This window comes from Mauremys mutica, chromosome 10 (genome assembly GCF_020497125.1).
Source record: "Mauremys mutica isolate MM-2020 ecotype Southern chromosome 10, ASM2049712v1, whole genome shotgun sequence".
Lineage (NCBI taxonomy): Eukaryota > Metazoa > Chordata > Testudines > Geoemydidae > Mauremys > Mauremys mutica.
In genome coordinates this window covers 34,947,196-34,969,742 of record NC_059081.1, presented here as the reverse complement: position 1 = coordinate 34,969,742, position 22,547 = coordinate 34,947,196, and the positions used below count along the sequence as shown (strand labels likewise).

Sequence of the window (22,547 nt, the reverse complement as noted above, 5' to 3'; positions counted from 1 at the left end):
TGACAACCCAAGTAATGAGAGAATAGATCAGGAATAAAACCTACAGTTTTCCACATAATAGTGAAGAAAATGAGCAAGAGGGCCATTCAAGGCAGCTTTTCAGTGGGTTTCATAATGAAAACACTGACATCCTTAAATGATGATTTCACATACAGTTACCATTAGAGTGAAATGCCAAGTATATTATAATAAAGCTAACAGTGTATCACAATACCCAAACCCTGCAAACACATTTTACTGCATGCAGTGCCAATGAAGTCAACCATTGGAGCACTACATCTGGGTTGGGCCCAAAGTAGCGGAAAAAAGGGAGTCCTGCAGAGGGTCTATAGTATTTTGATACTCTTAATCTCTAACAGAGACATGTTAACTGCAGTCTTAAGAAACACTCACTTTTTTATTGATATAATATGGGTCCAGATCCTCCAAGGGCTCGGACACCATTCCTGGAGGTATGTCGCCGTAAATAAATGGCAGTGTCTTTCCTGCCTCCAGGTCACTGTTTGGTTTTGGTCCATTTTCATCATCATCATCTTTACGTTCTTTTTTAGACTTCTTAGCTTTTTCTTCAGCAATACGTTGTTCGATAGCTGCAAGTGACTCTCTCGTGAAATAATGGAAGCTGTCAGGTCCTGGTGGTACCAGCACTGATTGTGCCATCTTTTCATCCTGCACCTCTTAATTACCGTTTAGCCTCACACATAAAAAAGTGCTAAAAATATAAAAACAAAGCAAAATATTAGACCACCACCACACAAGCAATTTAAATGGATACACCTTCATATCACTGTCTGTGGGGCAATTTATTAAATAGGGTACTTATATGAGAACAGTGTGTTGTGAAATTGATCCATTCATTCGTTTTTCTTTCAAGATAGGGCATTTAACTTTTCATTTGGTCTCTTTAGATGTCTGGAAAAGTAGCAACCCTTTAAAAAATTAGTTTAAAATTAATGTATTGCTTATGAAAAGTGATGAATTGGCAGCTATAATAACTGTATACATTAATTTTAAAAATAAGTAGAAAAATTGTTTCTTTTGTTCCTCCCTCCCCTCGAAAATGTTATGACTATGCTAATGAATGAGATAGTTACTGGGTAGTATAAAAGGATTTTTCCCACACTCACTGAAATAAATTAACAGTTAAAAAGTGTTTATTATGTGGTGTTGGGTGGGAGCATCCAGCACAATTGCCCTTTTAACACTACCACCATGAAAGGTCTTATGTCAGACCAATCCTCCCTCTGTGAGGAGGTGTGGACGTGGCTTTCTCAGGATCCCATCATTGACACTGAAAGCATCAGCCAGAGGAATGCTTGATAGAGTGTGAGGTGCTCCCTCTTTTCAGGGACAAGCATGTTGGCTTCACAGATTAGGCAGCAAGGAACCAGGTTTAGGTACCTGAACATAAATCCCCTCCCTGGTAATATATCATGTGCTGAAAGAATTTATGTGTTAAATCCAAATTGGTCTTTGCTACTAAACATTCTTAGACCTTTTATTATCCGTTGCTATCTTTAAATTGTGTATATTTTGCATAATCTTCAGAACTGAGAGCAGAACCATCTTCTTTTAAAGCCACCTTATACTTCTGCCAGAAATGACAAATGGAAAATATTTCCAATGCAGAGATACTATGATCCGAAATCATGAATGTAATCTGTGCATTTGATAATTTTCCCAAGATTTTTTTATCTGAATGGGCAAATTATATTATCCATGTAATAAAACAGCAAATGTAATAAAAGATTAACAGCTTCAGTGCCAGATGATATAGCAATTATCAACTTAAAATGATGCGACAACCTGAATTTTCCTGCACACTCTGTTTTTTTATTTCCCTACTAAGTACACATAGGCTTGTCCGACTCCACCACAGCTGCAGCAACTTCATGTTTTCAGAGCTATCTGAATAGAAGCTAACACCATGTCTAATTCTCCATTCTTCCATCCTCACCATACACATACCCATCTCCTCCAACACACACACACAGGCATGCTGCAACGTATGCAGGTACATCTGTGAAACGCGCTTTCCTATTGCAGTCAAATTCACCTGGTGCATCCTATTATGGATGTTTTGTAGAAAATTGCTGTTGGAACACATGTACAGTTTGGTGGCAGCAGAAGGGTTAATTATGAAAATGAAAGTGGTCCTACTGCAAAATCCTTACAGATTTTATTGTTAATAATAGAAAAAGACAGAATCCTCTCTAAACACTATAGGTGACAATTACAAAAATGCATTACCAGTATAGAATCTTGCACCTGTGTGGATTTGAAACGACATCATGAAGAATGCAGCTAAAATTCCATCACGCCTTTTTTTTTTTTAATTCTCCTTCAACAGACCACACCTAACTTCCTGCTAAAGGATCCTGGTTATTGAAGTAAAAACTGGCATTTCCTGCGCAAGAGACTACTAGCTGCTGTAATTGTAACAACCATTAGATGGCATTAATATACAATCAGAAGACATTTCTGTAAGAAACCAACTGCAGAATTCAACTAGAAACTTTGGATACTCAAATACTTGATTAACCTGAGGCTTTTGCACTGAAACTCTGGCTTTTACAGAATCTCTCCAATTTTCATGACTCTCTAAACTCATGCAACATCAGTTGATGCTGAGGTTACAGATATTAACAGTGTGAAAATTACACTGGTAGTCTAGATTAATTTAAAGTATGGGATACATTATTTTTGCAATATAAATGAATTAGATTTATTTGGTGTCTTTTCAATACAAGCAGCAGAGAAATGCAGCCCTTGGATGCAAGTTGCGGGTAGAGGGTGGCAGGTATGGGAGCTCAGTACTGCCCTGAATCTGTGCTCAGGAATGCAGCCAGGATTTACAGTGCCCAAAACAAGATACAGAAGCAGGAACCTCAGAAACTCGACCCCGAGGCAGCCCACTGAGTCTCTTTGGGCCCCACTCCAAATACTACCTTATGGAATGGAGAAGGGAGGAGTAAGGAAACTATGAGGCACAGGAAAAGCTCACTCCTGTGGCCTTGACAGGACGGATTCAGGAGGGAGGGAAGCATGAGGTCACATTGCAGCTTTAGGGGAGGAGGATTATGAGACAGAGCCCCACATTCAGAAGAGATGCCACTCTAGGGGAGAGGGTACAGAGGCTCCAGCAAGAGCCATTTCCTCAGGTAGCAGGGAGGAAAGGAGAGAAAGGTATCCAGAGTTTCAGGAGGAGGAGTGGAAGAAAAATAGCTGTCTGATTTTTCATTGTGGTCCAGAGCCCAAAAGGAGCCACTGCGGTAACTCATGCACTGGGTGCAATCTCATCATCAGAATATTAGGTGACAAAATAAAAGTCAAGGCTGTGTCATTGTTCAGCACAGCAGTGCCCAGAACAAGGGAAGCTGTCTAGCTTGGCAAGGCTCGATGTGCAGGAGTGGTAGCGGCATACCACCCCAAGCTTAAGACAAATGCTTTTGGTGTCCCCCAGCAGCAGTCCTGTGTATGCTAGGTCTCAACAAATAACAATGTAGTTGTCTTGATTATTTCACTTTGCTTTAGACTAACCAATACTCCTTTAGTTTTTCTTTAAATACATAATTTAAACTATGCAAATATACAATTCAAATAGTAACTATCCATAAACACGGTTAATATGCTCAATTCAAAGACATCACACATTAAATACTTTAAGTCATGAGATTTCTACTATAGCGTCTAATGTCATGTGGATTATATGCATATAATACATAGATATGTATATGTATACATAAAAGCTCAAATAAACCAAATACCTCAAAAGCTTGCCTAATCCACACAGTTTGGGTAAGAAGTCTGATTCCATCATTATTGTAATGTAAGAAAAGCACCACAAAACTAAGCAGGAATGCTATTCTCCCTCTGAAAGGCCATCCTGTATCCCGAAGAACAAAACAACACATATGTACAGAAAGGAGTGATATATATACAATGAAGACATAAGAAAAAAGGACCAAGGGACACACAGAAGAAGAAAATAGTGAGAGCAAGTAAAAGGACACAGAAATAACAAAAAAGATGAAAAAATACATTTGCAAGACAAGAAAGAGGATGACCTAAAGCCTTGATCCTGCAGATGACAAGAAAAACAGTGGAGAATACTCACAGCAGTAAATACTGGTCTCTGATGATTGGATAATAGACTTTAAAAAGTGTGGACATTATATTAATAGTTAATTTGCAAAAGTTGCATAAAAAAGTTGATATGTGTGATTTTTATTATACTAATGTACAGACCTGAGATTCTATGGCACCTCAACCCAATCTGTAATATCTGCATGCATATGCTGAAAAAGGGGCAGTGGAGAGAGAGAGAGAGAGAGAAGAAGCAGTGGCAAAGTGTGAAGTGAAAGGGCACTGTGGAGTGGACATGAGGGCAGCAAGTACAAGCCAATGTATGCTGCACTACAGAGAACTATATACCTATAGGGAGTAGAGTACATTAGTACAGCCTGGAAGTGACAAAGATAGGGATGACCATTGGAAGAGCTGTATCTGAAAATAATGGACTGACTCTCCAGAGAAGCTGGAGATGGTAATTGCCACTTAAAAAAAATCTTGATTGAGTTTATAAGTAACAATACCTAAGATAGATAAGATCAGCAACAAACAAATGTAGACCTCTATCAAACAAAAAAATACAATATACCCTACATGTACACATTTTTAAGTATACATAAAACCACACAAAATTTTAATGGAGAATGAAAAGTAGCTATGATAAGATAATAGCCAATCTTGATCGCTGTCTCAACATAGGCCTCCAGGTCAAAGGAGCAGCCAATGATGAACTCCATGAACATCTGTCTCACGAATGATATCTACCCATATTCCCTAAAAAACGGGCATTTCACATGCAAACGTCTGAAAATGTCCTTAGAATGCTTTGTCTTAACCACAAACATCACTTCTGTTTTGTCTTTTACTCATTCAGAGAAAAAATCATCCCTGTGCTAAGGGCCCACACAAGAGGCAGAATTTAAGCGGAGCATAAGTGATGCTCAGAGCCTTGTGTAGGAGCTCTGCATTGGGGTGAATTTAACCCTCTGACAAAGTAGATCTGAGAGAACCATATCATTCTTTTTCTGACATTCTAGGAGCATTCTGCACTCCAGCTAAATTAATCCTGGTTAATAAACCTCCAAGAAAAACAAATTACCAGCTTTTCCCTCAGGGACAGCTAAAAAATAACTATGTCCATTAAATGTAAAAGTGGAGAATTTAAATGCACAATTCAGCAAATTCGAAAATCAACGTTCCTCTGAGCACAGCAGCCATGTTGCATATAAATTGTAATTCTTACTACCTACTGTGCTGTACTATTTCTCATGCACAATTTTTTCTATATTATTAGATACAAATATGAAGCATGTTCAATGATCCTAGAGTATGTGCTATTCTGTGCATGCTATACAGAGTCAATTAAAGTAATTTATATGTAAAGTATAAAATAAACCATATGTTTAAAATGGAATTTCTTCTGTCTTTATTTTTTTTAAGACAAAATATTTTACTCTTCTGGACTTTGAAGCTTAGATGGCTTCAGAAAATTGGCAAAAGTAATTAATTAATCTAAGTTTTTGGTACAATGGCACAGCCATTTCCCATATGTTAGGAGGGCCACATGAGAGCTCCTCTCTTTTTCAAACCTTAAAAATTATGTAGCTAACACGGAACATCACACTGGGGCTCCCCCTGACAACTTTACAAAATATGCAGTAGATCTACCTCCAGGGTCTCAGCAACAGTTCCTGTGTTTCCACTAGCTTTGACCTGCGCACTTTATAAACAGCCAGATTGCAACCCCTCTTACTCACATATTTGATTGATGGCTCAACAAAGTGAGGGCATTACAATCTGGCCCAATGTGCACAGCTGCCCTTCATAGCTCCTTTATACCTTCAGTACACTTTTGATTAAACAGCTAAGTTAACCCCACACATGCATATGCAATACAGCCTTCATTAGCCAGGCATTTGTAAAGCTTAGAAACATTTTCTGAGCAAAATATACTGTACATATATAGTGTGATATTTTGAAAGGGTCAAAACTTGGTCAAATCAAAACCATATATCATCAGAACATGCTAAGAAACTTCTCCCCAATGAAGGGTATTTCCATGAGATCCATGAGATCCCAGCAGTGGACTGTGTGAGAGAATGCATAACATTTGGCAGCCCTGCCTAAGGGAGAGAGGTTGGAAGCTGGGAAGCTATCATCTTTTGAAGAAAGCCAGGGATCAGGTCAGCCCATGGCATGAGTTACAACAGCCTCAGGATTACTGTTACATTATGTGCAATGGTCCCTAAGAGGACCAGGATCACCACTGGGCCTCTATGTGCCCTTTATGCCAGGGAGGTGTCCTCCAGCAGGAGCAGGTGGCATATGGCCAACTCTAGGCTAGGTGGAGGATTTTACTACGTAAGGAAAATACCAAATTACCCTGTTAGGAAAGTTTAATGGCCTCAATTGCAAGAGTTATTTCAATGGCTATGTATGCCAGGTTCCTGTTACTATAGCATTAAGAAAATAGTCTGATTTACTAAAATTAAACAAGGCTAGATGCTTGTTATGAATTCTTGCATCAGATAAGTGTATTTCACTATTGTGGTTACAGAAACAAGTATCTGAAACAATGTGGTGAAAAGAAGAAAAGAACCAGAAAAAAGAAAGGTAAAATCTGTATGAGACTGAACACTGAACTATTTGAGGAAAGGCAGACCAAGTGGAATAAACTGATAAAAATTTATTACTATAACTGGGGTATTATAACAAGTACTGCCTCATCTCTGTTTATCCTTTATCTTGTATATCTAGCAACCTCACTTTTACCATTTACATAAGAAATTGTCTTTTTCTGTCAACAATTCTATTTATCTTTAGTTCAAAGTCAGAAAACAAACAAGCCTGTGGTGGGGCAGCTGCTGTGGAAGGGTTAAGGCAGCCTTGGAGAGGCTGCGCACAACCCCACCAATCAGGAAAGGGCTCACTGGGAGAGCCAATCAGGAGAAGGCTTATTAGAGCAGCCCATATTTAAAGGGTTGCTCAGGGGAGCAAGAGGCAGTCTCACCCTGGAGAGCAAGGGGGAAGGACTGTCTGCTAAGGAGTACCAGAGATACTTCAGTGCTGGGCAGGGTAGTGGAGCAATAGGGAAGCTCTTGGCTGACCATGGCCAGACTGAGGCCCTGAAGCAAGTGCAGGGAAGGTGCCAGGGCTGCCTGGAAGTGGCCCAGGGCAAGTAGGCAGTGTGACTAAGAGGAGGGGCAGTAAGTGGCTGCCAGCTATAGGGTCATTGGGACGAGACCCAGAGTAGCGGGAGGGCCTAGGTTCCCCCCACACACACACACACACTTTGCCCCTGCTTGCCAATGAGGAGAGTGGCCTAAATCCAGACTGCAGTTTGGCCCTGAAACCAGGGACTAGGTTAGACTGCAGTTGGCCTCTGAGGCAAGTGGAAGGACTGAGGACTGGGAGTGATGTGGGTCCAGATGGTGGAGGAAATGGAAGTAATGGCAAATGAGACACCGCTAGTAAAAGGCGCCCTGGTGGTCCAAGAGAGCTAATTCCCAGCACGACCAGTAGGAGGTGAGTCGGCTTGGCTACAAAGGCCCTTTGGTTTCTACGTAGCCTGAGCACAGTGAGACTCTGCTGAGTCCTTGTGCAGTTAATAAAATGTGATGTGACTTCTCTCCTGACAAACCTGATTCCCGAGTGCTTATTTAAACATTACTGTTATAAACATATGAAGGTATTTAAGATTGAAGCCCCATCTCAGTCTTAACTATAGCGCAGTTACAAGAAATGCCACCATGAATTATTTTTATCTTTTGCGAACAAGGGTATTATGTTGATAGAAGATCTTAATATCATTGCAACACCCAACCAGTGGTTCTGGGAAACTAAAATTAATCATAGTTCTGTTCTGAGAAGTGACTGTGATGTTGTGTAGTTCAACATTTATTATGTCACATTGATTTTTAGATCACTATTGCTCAGTTTACAAGTGAAATTATATAAGAACATAAGAATGGCCATACTGGGTCAGACCAATGGTCCATCTAGCCCAATATCCTGTCTGACAGTGGCCAGTGCCAGATGCTTCAGAGTGAATGAACAGAACAGGGCAATTTATCAAGTGATCCATCCCATCATCCAGTCCCAGCTTCTGGCAGTCAGAGGTTTAGGGACACCTCGAGCAATGGGTTGCATCCGATCATCTTGGCTAATAGTCATTGATATCTCTGTCCTCCATTAACTTATCTAATTCTTTTTTTGAACCCAGTTATACTTTTGGCCTTCACAACATCCTTAGGCAACCAGTTCCACAGCTTGACTCTGCATTATGTGAAGAGGTACTTACATATGTTTGTTTTCATTCCTACTGCCTAATTAATTAATTAATTTCATTGGGTGACCCCTGGTTCTTGTATTATGTGAAGGAGTAAATAACCTCTATCATATCACCCACTTAGCCCTGGTCTACACTACGAGTTTAGGTCGAATTTATCAGCATTAGATCGATTTAACCCTACACCCATCCACACAACTAAGCCATTTTTGTCTACTTAAAGGGCTCTTAAAATCGATTTCTGTACTCCTCCCTGATGAGGGGATTAGCGCTGAAATCAACCCTGCTGGGTTGAATTGGGGGTAGTGTGGACGCAATTCGATGGTATTGGCCTCCGGTAGCTATCCCAGAGTGCTCCATTGTGACTGCTCTGGACAGCACTCTCAACTCACATGCTCTGGCCAGGTAGACAGGAAAAGCCCCATGAACTTTCAAATTTCATTTCCTGTTCGGCCAGTGTGGCGAGGTGATCAGCACAGGTGACCATGCAGAGCTCATCAGCACAGGTGACTATGAAGTCCCAGAATCGCAAAAGAGCTCCAGCCTGGACCGAATGGGAGGTACTGCATCTGATTGCTCTATGGGGAGACGAATCTGTGATGTCCGAACTCCGTTCCAAAAGATGAAATGCCAGAATATTTGAAAAAATCTCCGAGGGCATGAAGGACAGAGCAGGGACCTGCAGCAGTGCCGCGTGAAACTTAAGGAGCTCAGGCAAGCCTCCCAAAGAACCAGAGAGGCAAACGGCCGCTCCGGGTCAGAGCCCCAGACATGCAGCTTCTATGATGAGCTGCATGCCATTCTAGAAGGTGTTGGCAGTTATCCCCCCATTTGTGTGACAAATTAATAAAGAATGCATGAATTTGAAACAACAACGACTTTATTGCATCTGCAAGCGGAGATCAAAGAGGGAAGGGAAGGGTGGTTGGCTTACAGGGAAATAGAGTGAACCAAGGGGGCGGGTTTTCATCAAGGAGAAACAAACAGAACTTTCACACCGTAGCCTGGCCAGTCATGAAACTGGTTTTCAAAGCTTCTCTGATGCACAGCGCGCCCTGCTGTGCTCTTCTAACCGCCCTGGTGTCTGGCTGCGCGTAATCAGCAGCCAGGCGATTTGCCTCAACCTCCCACCCCGCCATAAACGTCTCCCCTTACTCTCACAGATATTGTGGAGCACACAGCAAGCAGTAATATCGATGGGAATATTGGTTTCGCTGGGATCTAACCGAGTCAGTAAAGCTTTTAAACGAGCTTTTAAACTCCAAAGGCACATTCTACCACCATTATGCACTTGTGCAGCCTATAGTTAAACTGCTCCTTACTACTGTCCAGGCTTCATGAGCCATGGGAGCAAGGGGTAGGTGTGACCGCGTGGTGCTGCTGACTGGGAAAAAAGCCTGAGGCAGACGCCTCCAGCTGGCATGATATTCCAGGTAGGACTGAATCTCCATTAGACGAAACTTAAAGAAAAGAATGTCCTGGAGTCATTCCCATTTTTGTCCAGGTGCCCCCGACCGACCTCACCGAAGCTGCCCAGGAGCACCCATGTCTGCCCAGGTGCCCCCAACCAATCTACAGAGGTTGGTCAGGAGCACCCACGGGACGATGATGGTTAGCAGTCGTACTGGACTGTCTGCCGTCCGCAAGGCAAGGCAAGGCAAGGCAAGGCAAGGGGATGCTGCTGTGTAGCACTGCAGTACCGCATCTGCCAGCAGCACCCAGGAGACATACGGTGACAGTGAGCTGAGCGGGCTTCATGCTTGTTGTGGTATGTCGTCTGCACGGGTAACCCAGGAAAAAAGGTGAGAAATGATTTTTTGCCGTTGCTTTCACGGAGGGAGGAGGCCTGAAGACATGTACCCAGAACCACCCGCGACAATGTTTTTGCCCCATCAGGCATTAGGAGCTCAACCCAGAATTCCAATGGGCAGAACAGACTGTGGGAACTGTGGGATACCTACCACAGTGAAACACTCCGAAAGTCAACGGTAGCCTCGGTACTGTGGACGCACACCGCCGACTTAATGCGCTTAGTGGGGACACACACAATCGACTGTATTAAATCGATTTTTAAAAAATTGGCTTCTATTAAATTGACCTAATTTCGTAGTGTAGACATACCCTTAGTCATCTCTTTTCTAAGATGGACCGTCCCAGTCTTTTAAATCTCTCCTCATATGGAAGCTGTTCCACACTCCTAATCATTTTTTTCTCTGTACTTTTTTTCAATTCTAATATCTTCTTTGAGATGGGGCAACCAAAACTACACACAGTATTCAAGTTGTGGCTGTACCATGGATTTAGATAGAGGCATTATGATATTTACTGTATTATTACCTACCCCTTTCCTAATGGTTCCTAACATTCTGTTCGCTTTTTTGACTGCCACTGCACATTGAGCAGGTGTTTTCGAAGAACTATCCATAATGACTCCAAGATCTCTTTCCTGAGTGGTAACTGCTGATTTATGCTCCATCGTTTTGTATGTATAGTTGGGATTGTGTTTTCCAATGTACATTACTTGGCATTTATCTACATTAAATTTCATCTGTCATTTTCTTGCCAAGTTGCCCAGTTTTAGGACATCCCTTTGTAACTCTTCAGTCAGCTTTTGACTTAACTGTCTTTGAGTAATTTTATCATCTGCAAACTTTGCACCTCACTGTTTACCCATTCTTCTAAAGCATTTATGAATATGTTGAACAGCATAGGTCCCAGCACAGATCCTCAGGGAACCCTGCTATTTACCACTCTCCACTGTGAAAACGTATAATTTATTTCTACCCTTTATTTCCTATCTTTTTAGCCAGTTACTGATCCATGAGAAGACATTGCCTCTTATCCCATGACTTTCCACTTTGCTTAAGAGCATTTGGGAAGGGACCATATCAAAGGCTTTTTTAAAGTCCAAGTACACTATATCCATTGGATCACCCTTGTCCTCCTTTGTTGACTCCCTCATGATTTACCTTTACAAAAGCTGTGTTGACTCTTCCTTGGCATATCATGTCCATCTATGTATCTGATAATTCTATTCTTTACTATAGTTTCCACCAGTTTGCCTGGTACTGACGTTAGGCTCACAGGTCTGTAATTGAAAGGATCGCCTCTTCAGCCTTTTTTAAAAATCAGCATCACATTAGCTATACACCAGTCATCTGGTAGAGAGAGTGATTTAAGCCAGAGGTTAAATACCACAGTTAGCAGTTCTGCAATTTCATATTTGAGTTTCTTCAGAACACTTGGGTGAATACCATATGGTCCTGGTGACTTATTACTGTTCAATTTATCCATTTGTTCCAAAACCAAATCTACTGAAAGCTCAGTCTAGGTCAGTTCCTCAGATTTCTCACCACAAAAAGAATGGTTCAGGTGTGGGAATCTTCATCGCATCCTCTGCAGTGAAAGCCGATGCAAAGAATTCATTTAGCTTCTCTGCAAGAGCCTTGTTTTCCTTGAGTGCTCCTTTAGCACCTCTATCGTCCAGTGGTCCCACTGATTGTTTGGAAGGCTTCCTGCTTCTGGTGTCCTTAAAATATTTTTTTGCTGTTAGTTTTTGTGTCTTTTGCTAGTTGCTCTTCAAATTATTTTTTGACCTGCCCAATTATACTTTTACACTTAACTTGACAGAGTTTATGTTCCTGTCTATTTTCAGACTTCCAGTTTTTTGTCTCTAACTGCCTCTTTTACTCTGTTTTGTCATGGTGGCATTGTTCTGGTCCTCTTACTGTTTTTTTTAAAATTATTTTGGGTATACATGTAGTTTGAACCTCTGTTTTTAAAAGGTTTCCACACAGCTTGCAGGTATTTCACTCCTGTGACTGTTCCTTTTAATTTGTGTTTAACCAGTCTCCTTGTTTTTGTGTAGTTCCCCTTTTTGAAGTTAAATGCTACTATACTGGGGTTCGTTGGTATTTTTCTCCCTACAAGGGCATTCAATTTAATTACATTATGGTCATCATTCCTGAGTAGTTCAACTTTAGTCACCTCTTGGACCAGATCCTGTGCACCACATAGTACTAAATCAAAAATTGCCTCTTTCCTTGTGGATTCCAGCACTAGCTGCTCCAAGAACCAGTCATTAATGGAATCTAGAAATTTTAACTCTGCATCCCATCCTGAGATGACATGTTGACAGTCAGTATGGGGATAATTGAAATTCCCCGTTTTTATTGAGCTTTCTGTTTTCGTAGCTTCTCTAATCTCCCTGAGCATTTCACAATCATCATCACCATCCTTGTCAGGTGGTCAGTAATATATTCCTATTGCTATACTCTTATTATTCAAGTATGGAATTTCTATCCTTAGTGATTCTAGGATACTTTTGATTCATTGAAGATTTTTACTACCTCTGTCCTTATGCCTTCTTTCACGTTACTGCCACTCCCCCACCAGCATGACCTACTTTGTCATTCTTATATATTTTGTACTCTGGTAATATCATGTCCCATTGATATTCATCATTCCACCAAGTTTCTGTGATACCTATTATATCAATCCTCATTTAATACTAGGCATTCAAGTTCTCCCATCTTAGAATTTAGACTTCTTGCATTTGTATACAAGCACTTATAAAATTTGTCAATATAGGCAGACAACTAGTGATGTAATTGAATGGGACTCTCTTTCATTTGACTGGTTCCCTTCAGTTCCGACCTGCACTTTATCAACTTGTATCCTCTCCTCTTTACTAGGATATAGAGTATCCTTTTAATAAATCCTCCACTAAATCTGTCCAAATCATGTGCTGTTCTGCACCTCTTCCCCCCCAGTCCTTAGTTTAAAAACTCCTCTATGATTATTTTTAATAAGTGTAATAAGTGGGATCTGAAAGTGAATCTATATTCTCCCTTGCTCATGCATCACCAGTATTAAAGATCCTGCAGGTCAAATTTTGGTCTTTTTAAACATGTGTGGGAGGTGAGTTTGAGAGTCAGGAACCCCTCACTCAAAATGACCTGATGCAAGTAACCTTTTTAAACCAGAGGATTTTAGACATGAGTGTTATAGCTGATAGTAACTGTTGTTATATCAGAGAGGCAGATTACCAGGACACAAAACATTTAAGGCACTAAATGTCAAACCTAATACCTTAAAATACACCAAAATCAGCTAGAAGCTAGTGCAGCTCATAGAACACAAGTGTAAAGCACTGTTGCAAAGCATCACTATACAAGTGGATTGCTGCATTCTGCATTTGCTGCCATTTCTGAATGGTCTCAGGTACAGCACCGACCTCATCTGTACTGTATATCATTTCCATTCATGGTATCGGAGTATGGGACTGACAGAAGGAGATGGACAGTTTGGTGGCAATTGAACTGAGGATGATGGATGAGAAGTTGGCTAGAAGAAAATGGAAGGAGAACTACTCCCATATTAAAACAAGTGGATTTGCAATGGCGGTTCTGTCTCTTTACGCCTGCTATGAGAAAGGGGCCCTGTGACAGCCAGGCTGCATAGAAAAGGGAGTGGAAAAAGGTTGCCTAGCAACTGGTCCTGGAAGCTGCAGCAGGAAAGTTGTGACCTGGCAGCTAGATGAGCAGCATGAGAGGGAGGAGGAATACAGGGGCGATTTTCCACAGCTGCCATAAAATTGAGGAAACTTTAGAATTAAAACCATTCTCCAGGCAGAAGGTTTTTCAGACGAAAAACCTCCTCCACCTGCTTCAACAGAAACTAACCAAAATTAAGGGGGAGAAATAGAACTAAAGGAAAACAGCAGCTACTAAGTATTCAAAATAAAGGAGTAAATCAGAAAGCGGTAAAGTCAGCCTCTGAATCTGGCCATGAAGGCTGTGAAAATAAGGCAGTTCTGCTGTGCAAAGGGGTGGGTCATGATTAGGAAAATGGTACAAGGATGCACAAACCCTGCAGGAGCCCTTAGGAGTTGAACCACAGCAGATGCTGTATCATTGATATCCAGTCCTCCCACTGTGGGGACTATTTGGCTGCAGTAGCTACTACATACTGTCTCTGTAGCTGTGGAGTGCGGGCAGGATTTCTACCCATCACTCATTCTTCCAATGAATGGTCTAGCTATTCAAGTTAGATTTGTCCCATTGTGAAGAGAGTTGAAGGGACACCAATTTAAAAATTACAGTTATGTCAAAAGTTTTACCCCATTTTAACAAGTAACACTTTAAATAACTATAATTAAGGCTGCGAGTCTGTCACGGAAGTCATGGATTCTATGACTTTCCGTGACTTGTGCAGTAGCGGGTGCTGGATCAGGGGCTGCCTGCACCAGTTGAGGTGTGTTGGAGGGGGAAGGGGGTTGGAGGATGTGGGGGGGGGATGTCACCTCAGGTTGGGGGGCTCCCTGGCTCCCACTGCCATAGCCTTGCAGAGGGAATGGGGGGCGGGTCTCCACACACTGCTGGCAGGCCCCACCCCTGCAGTTTCCATTGGCTGTGGTTCCCGGCCAATAGGAGCTGTGCAACCAGTGCTTGTGGCGGGAGCAGTGCATAGAGCCCTCTGGCCCCTCTGCTGTTTAGGAGCTGCAGGGACATGCTGAGCTGGGTAGGGGGCCTGCCAGCTACTCTAACCCTCTCTCCCCCGCCATCCAAGCACCAGCAGGGGTCCAGGGCCATGTGCCATGGCCCACCCCCACCCCACAGCACCAGAGGGGTTCCAGGCCACCTCCTCCAGCACAGCACCCATGGCACCCCTGGACCACCCCCCCCAAAGCACCTGTGCCTCCCACCCATATTTTAGTTAGGAGTATTTACTAAAAGTCATGGACAGGTCACAGGCCGTGAATTTTTGTTTACTGCCCGTGATCTGTTTATGACTTTTACTAAAAATGCCCATGACTAAAAGACAGCCTTAACTATAATTGAAAGGGCTTAGAGAATAAAATGTTTCATGTTTTTCAGTTTGTTCACTTTGTGCATTTGATAACACTAAGCATATCCTCAGTTATGCTGTTTCCCCTCTAAACAGTTAGTATCCCTTGTTGCTTGTGTGATCTTTAAACCACAAAGTGAGATAGAAAGGCATTTTTAGAAATAGGAAAATGTAACTGTAAAACCAGAGAAACTGGGAAAGGGGACTTGAGGGAGGTGCAATACTAAAAATATTTGTAATTCATTTTTAAGAGCTGTTCTGATTTAAAGTGCCCTTTAAAAGACAGGGGAATTAGACTTTAGTGAGTGCCAAGTAGGGTGACTAGATGTCCCAATTTTATAGGGACAGTCCTGATTTTTCGGTCTTTTTCTTATATAGGCGCCTATTACCCACCACCCCCTGTCCTGATTTTTCACATTTGCTGTCTGGTCACCCTAGTGCCAAGTACATGTTGCGGGGGGAGGGGGAGAGGGGAAGAGGCATGTATGTGAGTGTGAGAGAGAGGAACCTAATTTTAACTCATTTTAAAACATGTACAAAGTAAAAAAGGAATCCGTATATAAATACAGTGCTACACTTTGAAAAATGGTTCTAGTAGGCACAGAATTCTAACAGTTTATTGATCTCACGAAGCACTTATTGTTGAGTTGAGAACTCCATGAACACATGGAAAACACAAGCATCCAACATGGAGGAAACTGACGTTTTCATAGACACTATATGAAAATTCTCCCTCAGGAGCCAAGCTGCCACTGACAGGTTCCTTGCAGCTACACAGTACCAGCTGCTGAGAGGATGCTGCAGGAGTTAATTCTGCTTGGAGTAATATTAACTCCCACTGGGATATATGTCAGGCTCAGAGGGCAGAATATCATACGTCTTGTTTCCCAGTTCTTTCCCTATCAGCCCTGCATAGTCCATGACCTGTGGAGCCTCTGCCCTTATGGAGCTGCAGAAGAAGGGGCTTCCATGGGCTCAAGAGCAAGCAGAGGTGGAGGAGCATGTGTTCCCCTATATGCCCCCTGCCCAGCTATGCTCAACCTGGTCCCTTGTGCTCATGTTACTGAAGGGGGAAATTTGGTCTTTTATCAGGGACTTGCTGGTTATCATATCTATTTCCAGATTCTAGCAGGTGGAAGTAACCTGGCTGTAGTCATCCAGGTAGTTAAGTGCTAGCTAAGGTAAATTAGGCCAGTATTTATTTGTAAACATTTGAGGTTTCTTTCTTTGTATTTAGTCTTACAAAGTTTTATGGGGTAGCAGTTCCTACAGTGCCTCTCAGCAAGATGCAGCACATAGTTCAGTGAGCAGATGGGTCCACAGCCCAGCTGCTAGTTCTTTGTACTCATGTTATGTGATATTATTGATTATAAGCAGGTCTGGTAGCTCTGCATATCATTAGTTGCCAGATGCTTCCCCTTGTAAGAGAAAGATTTCAGTTGGCTAGAGTAGCCAAACTTTAACTATTTGGGTTGAAATTTTCCATGCTGGATAACTGATTCAGGCTGAATATTTTTTGAAAATTTCAGCCAAAATGGTTCAGCTGTTTCTGAGAACGAGGCTAGGGAAAGGTTTGTTTTGCTCATGCTAAAAAATTCTGGTGACTTATCCTCTGAAAAGCTCTAGTAGCCCTAGGCTCTGGAGCTGAGATTTGAAATTTGGCACAGGTGTAGCCTTTGTGTCAGGAAGTAGCTTTTGCTAGACCCATGAAAATGTGCCCAAATGTGACCAAGTTATAAGTAAGGCTATGATTTTGTTACAGAGGTCACAGAAGTCATGGAATCCATGACTTCCAAAAACCTCCGTGACTTCAGGCAGCTGGGAGCTGGGACCTGTGGAGTACCCCAGACACCTGAGGTGGTGGGGGCCCCCCAGTTCCCAGTCACTATGGGCAGCAGGGATACCCCACAGCTTCTGGTCGCTGTGGGCACACCACAGTGGGGGTACACGCAGCTCCTGGCCATTGTGGGTGGGGGGGCATAGCTCCTGGCTGCTGCAGGTGGCAGGGTGTCCCCTGCAGCTCCCAGCCAGCACAAGTGGCAGAGATGGAGCCTGGAGCATCCTAAAAATAGCCATGACAAAATCTTCATCTAAGACAAAAGCTTAGTTATAAGCCTTTAACAAATTGTCATTTGCACATGCTCAGTATATAAATGCTAGACCTTTGCAGCTAAAAACTCTGAAGATACTGTCCACACCCGGTATGCTCCAGCTCAGAGCTGAGCAGGATTTTTCTTGTAATTGCAGCTCTGGACTGCTGCGGGTCATCATTCTGGGTCTTGGCACCTGAACTAAGAGCGAGAAGGTTTCCTCCCTTTTGTTCTCAATGACCCTCCCCCGCCCCCTTGCTAGCACCTAGAGCATGGAAGAGGAAGCCATGTGATTCAAAAGCAGAGGAAACAAGGGCTAGACCTGGAGTGGGGATCAGATTGCAACAAAGAGACTGGGTGAGGATAAGGAAACACAACTGGGACTGGAAACTAGCGGGGGGAGTAGGGGGGCATGGGGACAGGGGTTGGGGTGGGAGGAGACTGGGAGCTGCAGGGAGTGGAGGATTCATAGGTTTTTACCATTAGATCACCTAGTCTGCCCTCATAGAAGATGTGGACTGGCCAGGCAAGGAGATGGTGAGCAAGCAAGGGAAACAAGGTGTGGAGGGGGAATGGGAGGCAGTGCAGGAGTGGGGGGAAATGGAGATCAGATGAGGAGCCAGAAAGGAAGACTGGGCAAAGAGATTAGGATAAAGAGCCAAAGCCAGGAGGAGATTGGGACTGGGAGACACAAGAGATGGGGAACATAGCTGTTGCAGAAAAAGAACTAGATCAGATGAGGAGCCGGAGAGGGAGTGGGGACTGGGACTGGCTGGGTAAGGAGACTGGGATTGAGAGTGGGCTGCAGTGAGGAAGACTGGGACCGGGAGAAAGGGCACAGATTGGAGGGAATGGGGCTGAAGGGGCCAAGGTTAGTTGGAGCAGACAGAAGAGTCTGTACTATTAGAGCACACTCTCCTCCAGAACCCACAATTTCTGACTCGCACCATTCCTCTGCTGTCAGCAAATATCTGAAACCCATTGGTAAAGTGTCTCATCCCCTTTCAGTGCTGGTCTACATAGAGGATGATAACCTACTACTGTTATCAGTTACTCAGATAGCTCAAATGTCAGAGGTCTGTGCAGTGAATCCAAAGCTTCCAACTCTGATGACCCATGTGGGTGTCATGATGCCACATAATAGAATTTCTGTTCTTTCAGTTTGCTTTTTTTAAAACTTAAGAAACTAGACACATGTACACATAGGATGGATCTGCTCTGGAAATGAATCAGGGTATTGTTTGTAGGACCCTTACCTCATTTGTTGCAGAAGTTAGAAAGTTTGTTGGGAATAATGCAAGGGATTGCAGGAAGAGAAAGGAGGTTCTCATGATTAAAGCAGGTGCATGTTGTCCTGGAGAACTGGATTCTCTTCCTGCTTCTGCCACATAATTCCTATGTGCTGTGGGTTAGTAACTTAAACCAAACTTTTCAGAGATGGTCATTAATTGTGTTCCTCATTTTCTTGGTGCCTGATTGAGGTTACATAGGAAACTTTAATTCTGGTATTTCCTAACTTTCGAGTGTTTGACCTTGCAACCTTAATTTTTCTTTTAATGTAGTTTCTTTTTGTGTAATATTTATCTAACACTTTATATCTCCAAAGCTCTTTATTAAACACTAGCCAGTTAATTCTCAAAACACATTGCTTGGTATCAATACCCAAGTGGGAAATGGAACCACCCAGAAGGTGTATGATTGGCCCAAAGACCCTGTGGCAAAATACCTGCCCCTCTGTTAGTTAGCTCAGTCCGTCCCAGCCTCAGAGGCACAGGCTAGGGCACAAGGGAAAAAAAAACCCTTCTCAATCTCACAAGGCCGGGCTGATTCCTTCTCAGCCAGCCCCCTAGCTCTAGTTTCTTCTCCCCCCCTGGGGAGAATGCCCTCCGTCCTGCAGCGAGTCTCAGAGTTCAGCTGTCCCTCCTTGCTGGCAGCTGCCCTGCTTCTCCCATCCTCCTTGTCAGGGAGGGTTTAAAAAGGTCTCTAGCAACTGGGGCCAGCTGAACCTGATTAGTTTCTTCCTAACCCCTGCCCCAGCTGAACCTTATTTTGCTGGCTAAGCCTTCCGGGCTAATTGTTACCCCTCTCCAGGTAGCTAATTGGCCTGAATTTGCCACATATCCCCCCCCCCTGCTCAACACTACGGGGTTGGGCCACTTGGGTCGGAAAACAGTGTACCCTTGACAGGCCATCCGCATTGCCATGTTGAGTCCCGGACCGGTGCCGAACCGTGAAGTGGAAGGGCTGAAGCGACAGGAACCATCTCGTCACTCGCGCGTTCTTGTCCTTGTTCTGGTGCATCCATTGCAACGGGGCATGGTCCGTGACTAGGGCAAATCTCCGTCCCAGTAAATAATAGCGGAGGCTTTCTACGGCCCACTTTACCGCCAGACATTCCTTCTCCACGATGGCGTACTTCCGTTCTCTAGGCAGGAGCTTTCTACTGAGGTAGAGGACGGGGTGTTCGTCATCTCCGACCATTTGGGAAAGCACCGCCCCCAGGCCTACTTCCGAGGCATCCGTCTGTAGGACGAACTCCTGCCCCCAGTCTGGGGCTACTAGGACAGGGTCCGTGCAGAGGGCCGTTCGTAGATCCACAAAAGCGGCTTCGGCTGCAGCAGACCATTTCACTATGTCCGGGCCCCGAGCCCTGGTCAGGTCCGTTAAGGGGCATGCCCTGGTGGCAAAGTGGGGAATGAACCGCCTATAGTACCCCACGAGTCCCAGGAATGCTCGGACCTGCTTTTTCCGCAGTGGCCGGGGCCACTTCAGTATGGCGTCTAGCTTGTTGAGTTGGGGCCTCACCACGCCCCTCCCCACTACATACCCCAGGTATTTGGCTTCAGCTAACCCGATCGAACACTTGGAGGGATTCGCGGTCAGTCCGGCCTTTCTCAGGGTATCTAGGACTGCCTCTACCTTTCCGAGATGCGTCTCCCAGTCGGGGCTATATATGATGACATCATCAAGATAGGCAGCAGCGTACTCCCTATGGGTCCGTAACAGCTTATCCATTAGTCGCTGGAAGGTAGCGGGGGCCCCATGTAATCCAAAGGGAAGAACGGTGTATTGATATAGTCCTTCCGGGGTTGCAAAGGCCGTCTTCTCCTTGTCGGTCTTCGCCAGGGGGATCTGCCAATAGCCCTTGGTAAGGTCCAGGGTAGACATGAACCGGGCCTTTCCCAATCTGTCGATCAGTTCGTCGATCCTGGGTAAGGGGTAGGCGTCAAATCGGGATACCTCGTTCAGCTTGCGGAAGTCGTTGCAGAACCTCATACTGCCGTCTGGCTTCGGCACCAGAACCACGGGACTGGACCACTGGCTATGAGACTCTTCAATAACCCCTAGGGCCAGCATCTTCCTGACCTCTTTCCGAATTTCCTCTCTTTTGGCCTCCGGGATCCGGTATGGCTTGACGTGCACCTTCACCCCAGGCTCTGTGAAGATGTGATGGTGAACTTCCGTAGTTCTACCGGGCTTCTCCGAGAACACGTCTTGGTTGCGTTTGACCAGGCTGACCGCCTCGGATCGTTGTTCCGGGGTCAGCTCCAGGGATATTCCCACCTGGTTGGGCTGATCGTCTTTAGGGGGTGGCGCCCCCAACACCGTTACCAGGGTTTCTCTATCCTGCCAGGGTTTCAGCAGATTTATGTGATAGATCTGCTCCAGCTTCCGGCGACCTGGCTGCCGGACCTTGTAGTTAACTTCCCCTACTGCCTCAATTACCTCATAGGGTCCCTGCCATCTGGCCAGGAGCTTGCTCTCTGCCGTGGGTATGAGCACCATCACCCGGTCCCCCACCTGGAACTTCCGGGCCTTTGCTTGACGGTTGTAGTAGGTCCGTTGTGCCCCTTGGGCCTTCTCCATGTGTTCGCGTACTAGGGGGGTGACCCTGGCGATTCGGTCTCTCATTTGTAGCACATGTTCCACAATGTTTCTCCCGGGTTTGGCTGCTCTTCCCAGTCTTCTTTAGCCAGGTCCAGTATGCCCCTGGGGTGCCGGCCATATAACAGCTCGAAGGGGGAGAATCCCGTGGAGGCCTGAGGAACTTCCCGGACGGCAAACAGCACGTATGGTAGCAGGGTGTCCCAGTCTTTTCCATCGCAGCTGATCACCTTCCGCAACATGTTTCTCAACGTCTTGTTAAAGCGTTCAACGAGGCCATCGGTCTGGGGGTGGTAGACCGACGTTCGGAGGGTCCGTATGTGGAGCAGGTCACACAAGTCCTTCATCACCTTGGAAACAAAGGGGGTCCCTTGGTCTGTCAGGATCTCCCTAGGTATCCCTACTCTGGAGAATATCTGGACTAATTCTTTGGCTATGGACTTGGACATGGTATTCCGCAGGGGGATGGCCTCGGGGTATCGGGTGGCATAATCCAATACTACTAGGATGTACTGATGGCCCCGGGCTGACTTTTCTAATGGCCCCACTATGTCCATAGCTATACGCTCGAACGGGATCTCAATAATCGGTAGAGGGACCAGAGGGGCCCGTAAGTATGGTCGGGGCCCATGTAGTTGGCACTCCGGACAGGAGGAACAATACTGCCGGACGGCTCCATAAATGCCAGGCCAAAAAAATCTCTGTAGAACCCGGTCGAGGGTCTTATCCATCCCTAGATGGGCCCCGAACAGATGACTGTGGGCCAGGTCCATTACCGCCCTTTGATGCTTCCGGGGGACCAAGAGTTGTTCGATGACTCGCTCTTGGACCCGGACTACTCTATACAGCAAATCCTTTTTAATCATGTAATACGGTCCTGGTCCCTTAGCTCTTCCCTCCACCGGGACCCCATTCACCTCGACTACTTCTTTAAAAATGTTGTGGTATAGGGGATCATTGGCCTGATCCTGACCAAAAGTCCCACGTGCGGCCCCTATGGGCCCCATTTGGGGGGGGTCCTCCTCCCCCTCCCCCTCCCCCTCAGAGATAGCCTTCGGGGAACCCGGCCCAACAAATGGGCTGGAGTCGGCTGGCCTGGCCCCGCTGTCAGCTGCGCCCCTTCTTTCCCCCGCCAATGTAGGCGTCAGGTACCGGGTCAGGATCCTCGTCCCCCTCCTTTTGTCGGCCCTCCGTTCCCTCCGAGGTTTCCTGGGCTTCCCCGGTGGGGAGAACACGTCCTGGCCAAACTCGTGGAAAGCGGGGAGAGGGTCCCCCATCTGGGCCGCCCCTGGGGCCCCAGGGTTCTCCCACCCTTCCTCCTCTTTCCCGGGGAGTAGGCCATCAAATCCCGGGAAGTCTCGTCC

The 22,547-nt window shown here is 44.8% G+C and overlaps 1 protein-coding gene across 1 annotated transcript in view; it reads right to left on the bottom strand.

Moving 5' to 3' along the window:
* LOC123378553 (sodium channel protein type 2 subunit alpha-like) overlaps positions 1 to 22,547 on the bottom strand; it is a 129,757-nt gene that overhangs the window by 95,848 nt on the left and 11,362 nt on the right. The window contains exon 2 of the mRNA XM_045032507.1: positions 394 to 712. Coding sequence (XP_044888442.1) covers positions 394 to 660 — 267 coding nt within the window. The 5' untranslated portion in view covers positions 661 to 712. The remainder of the gene's footprint in view (positions 1 to 393; positions 713 to 22,547) is intronic.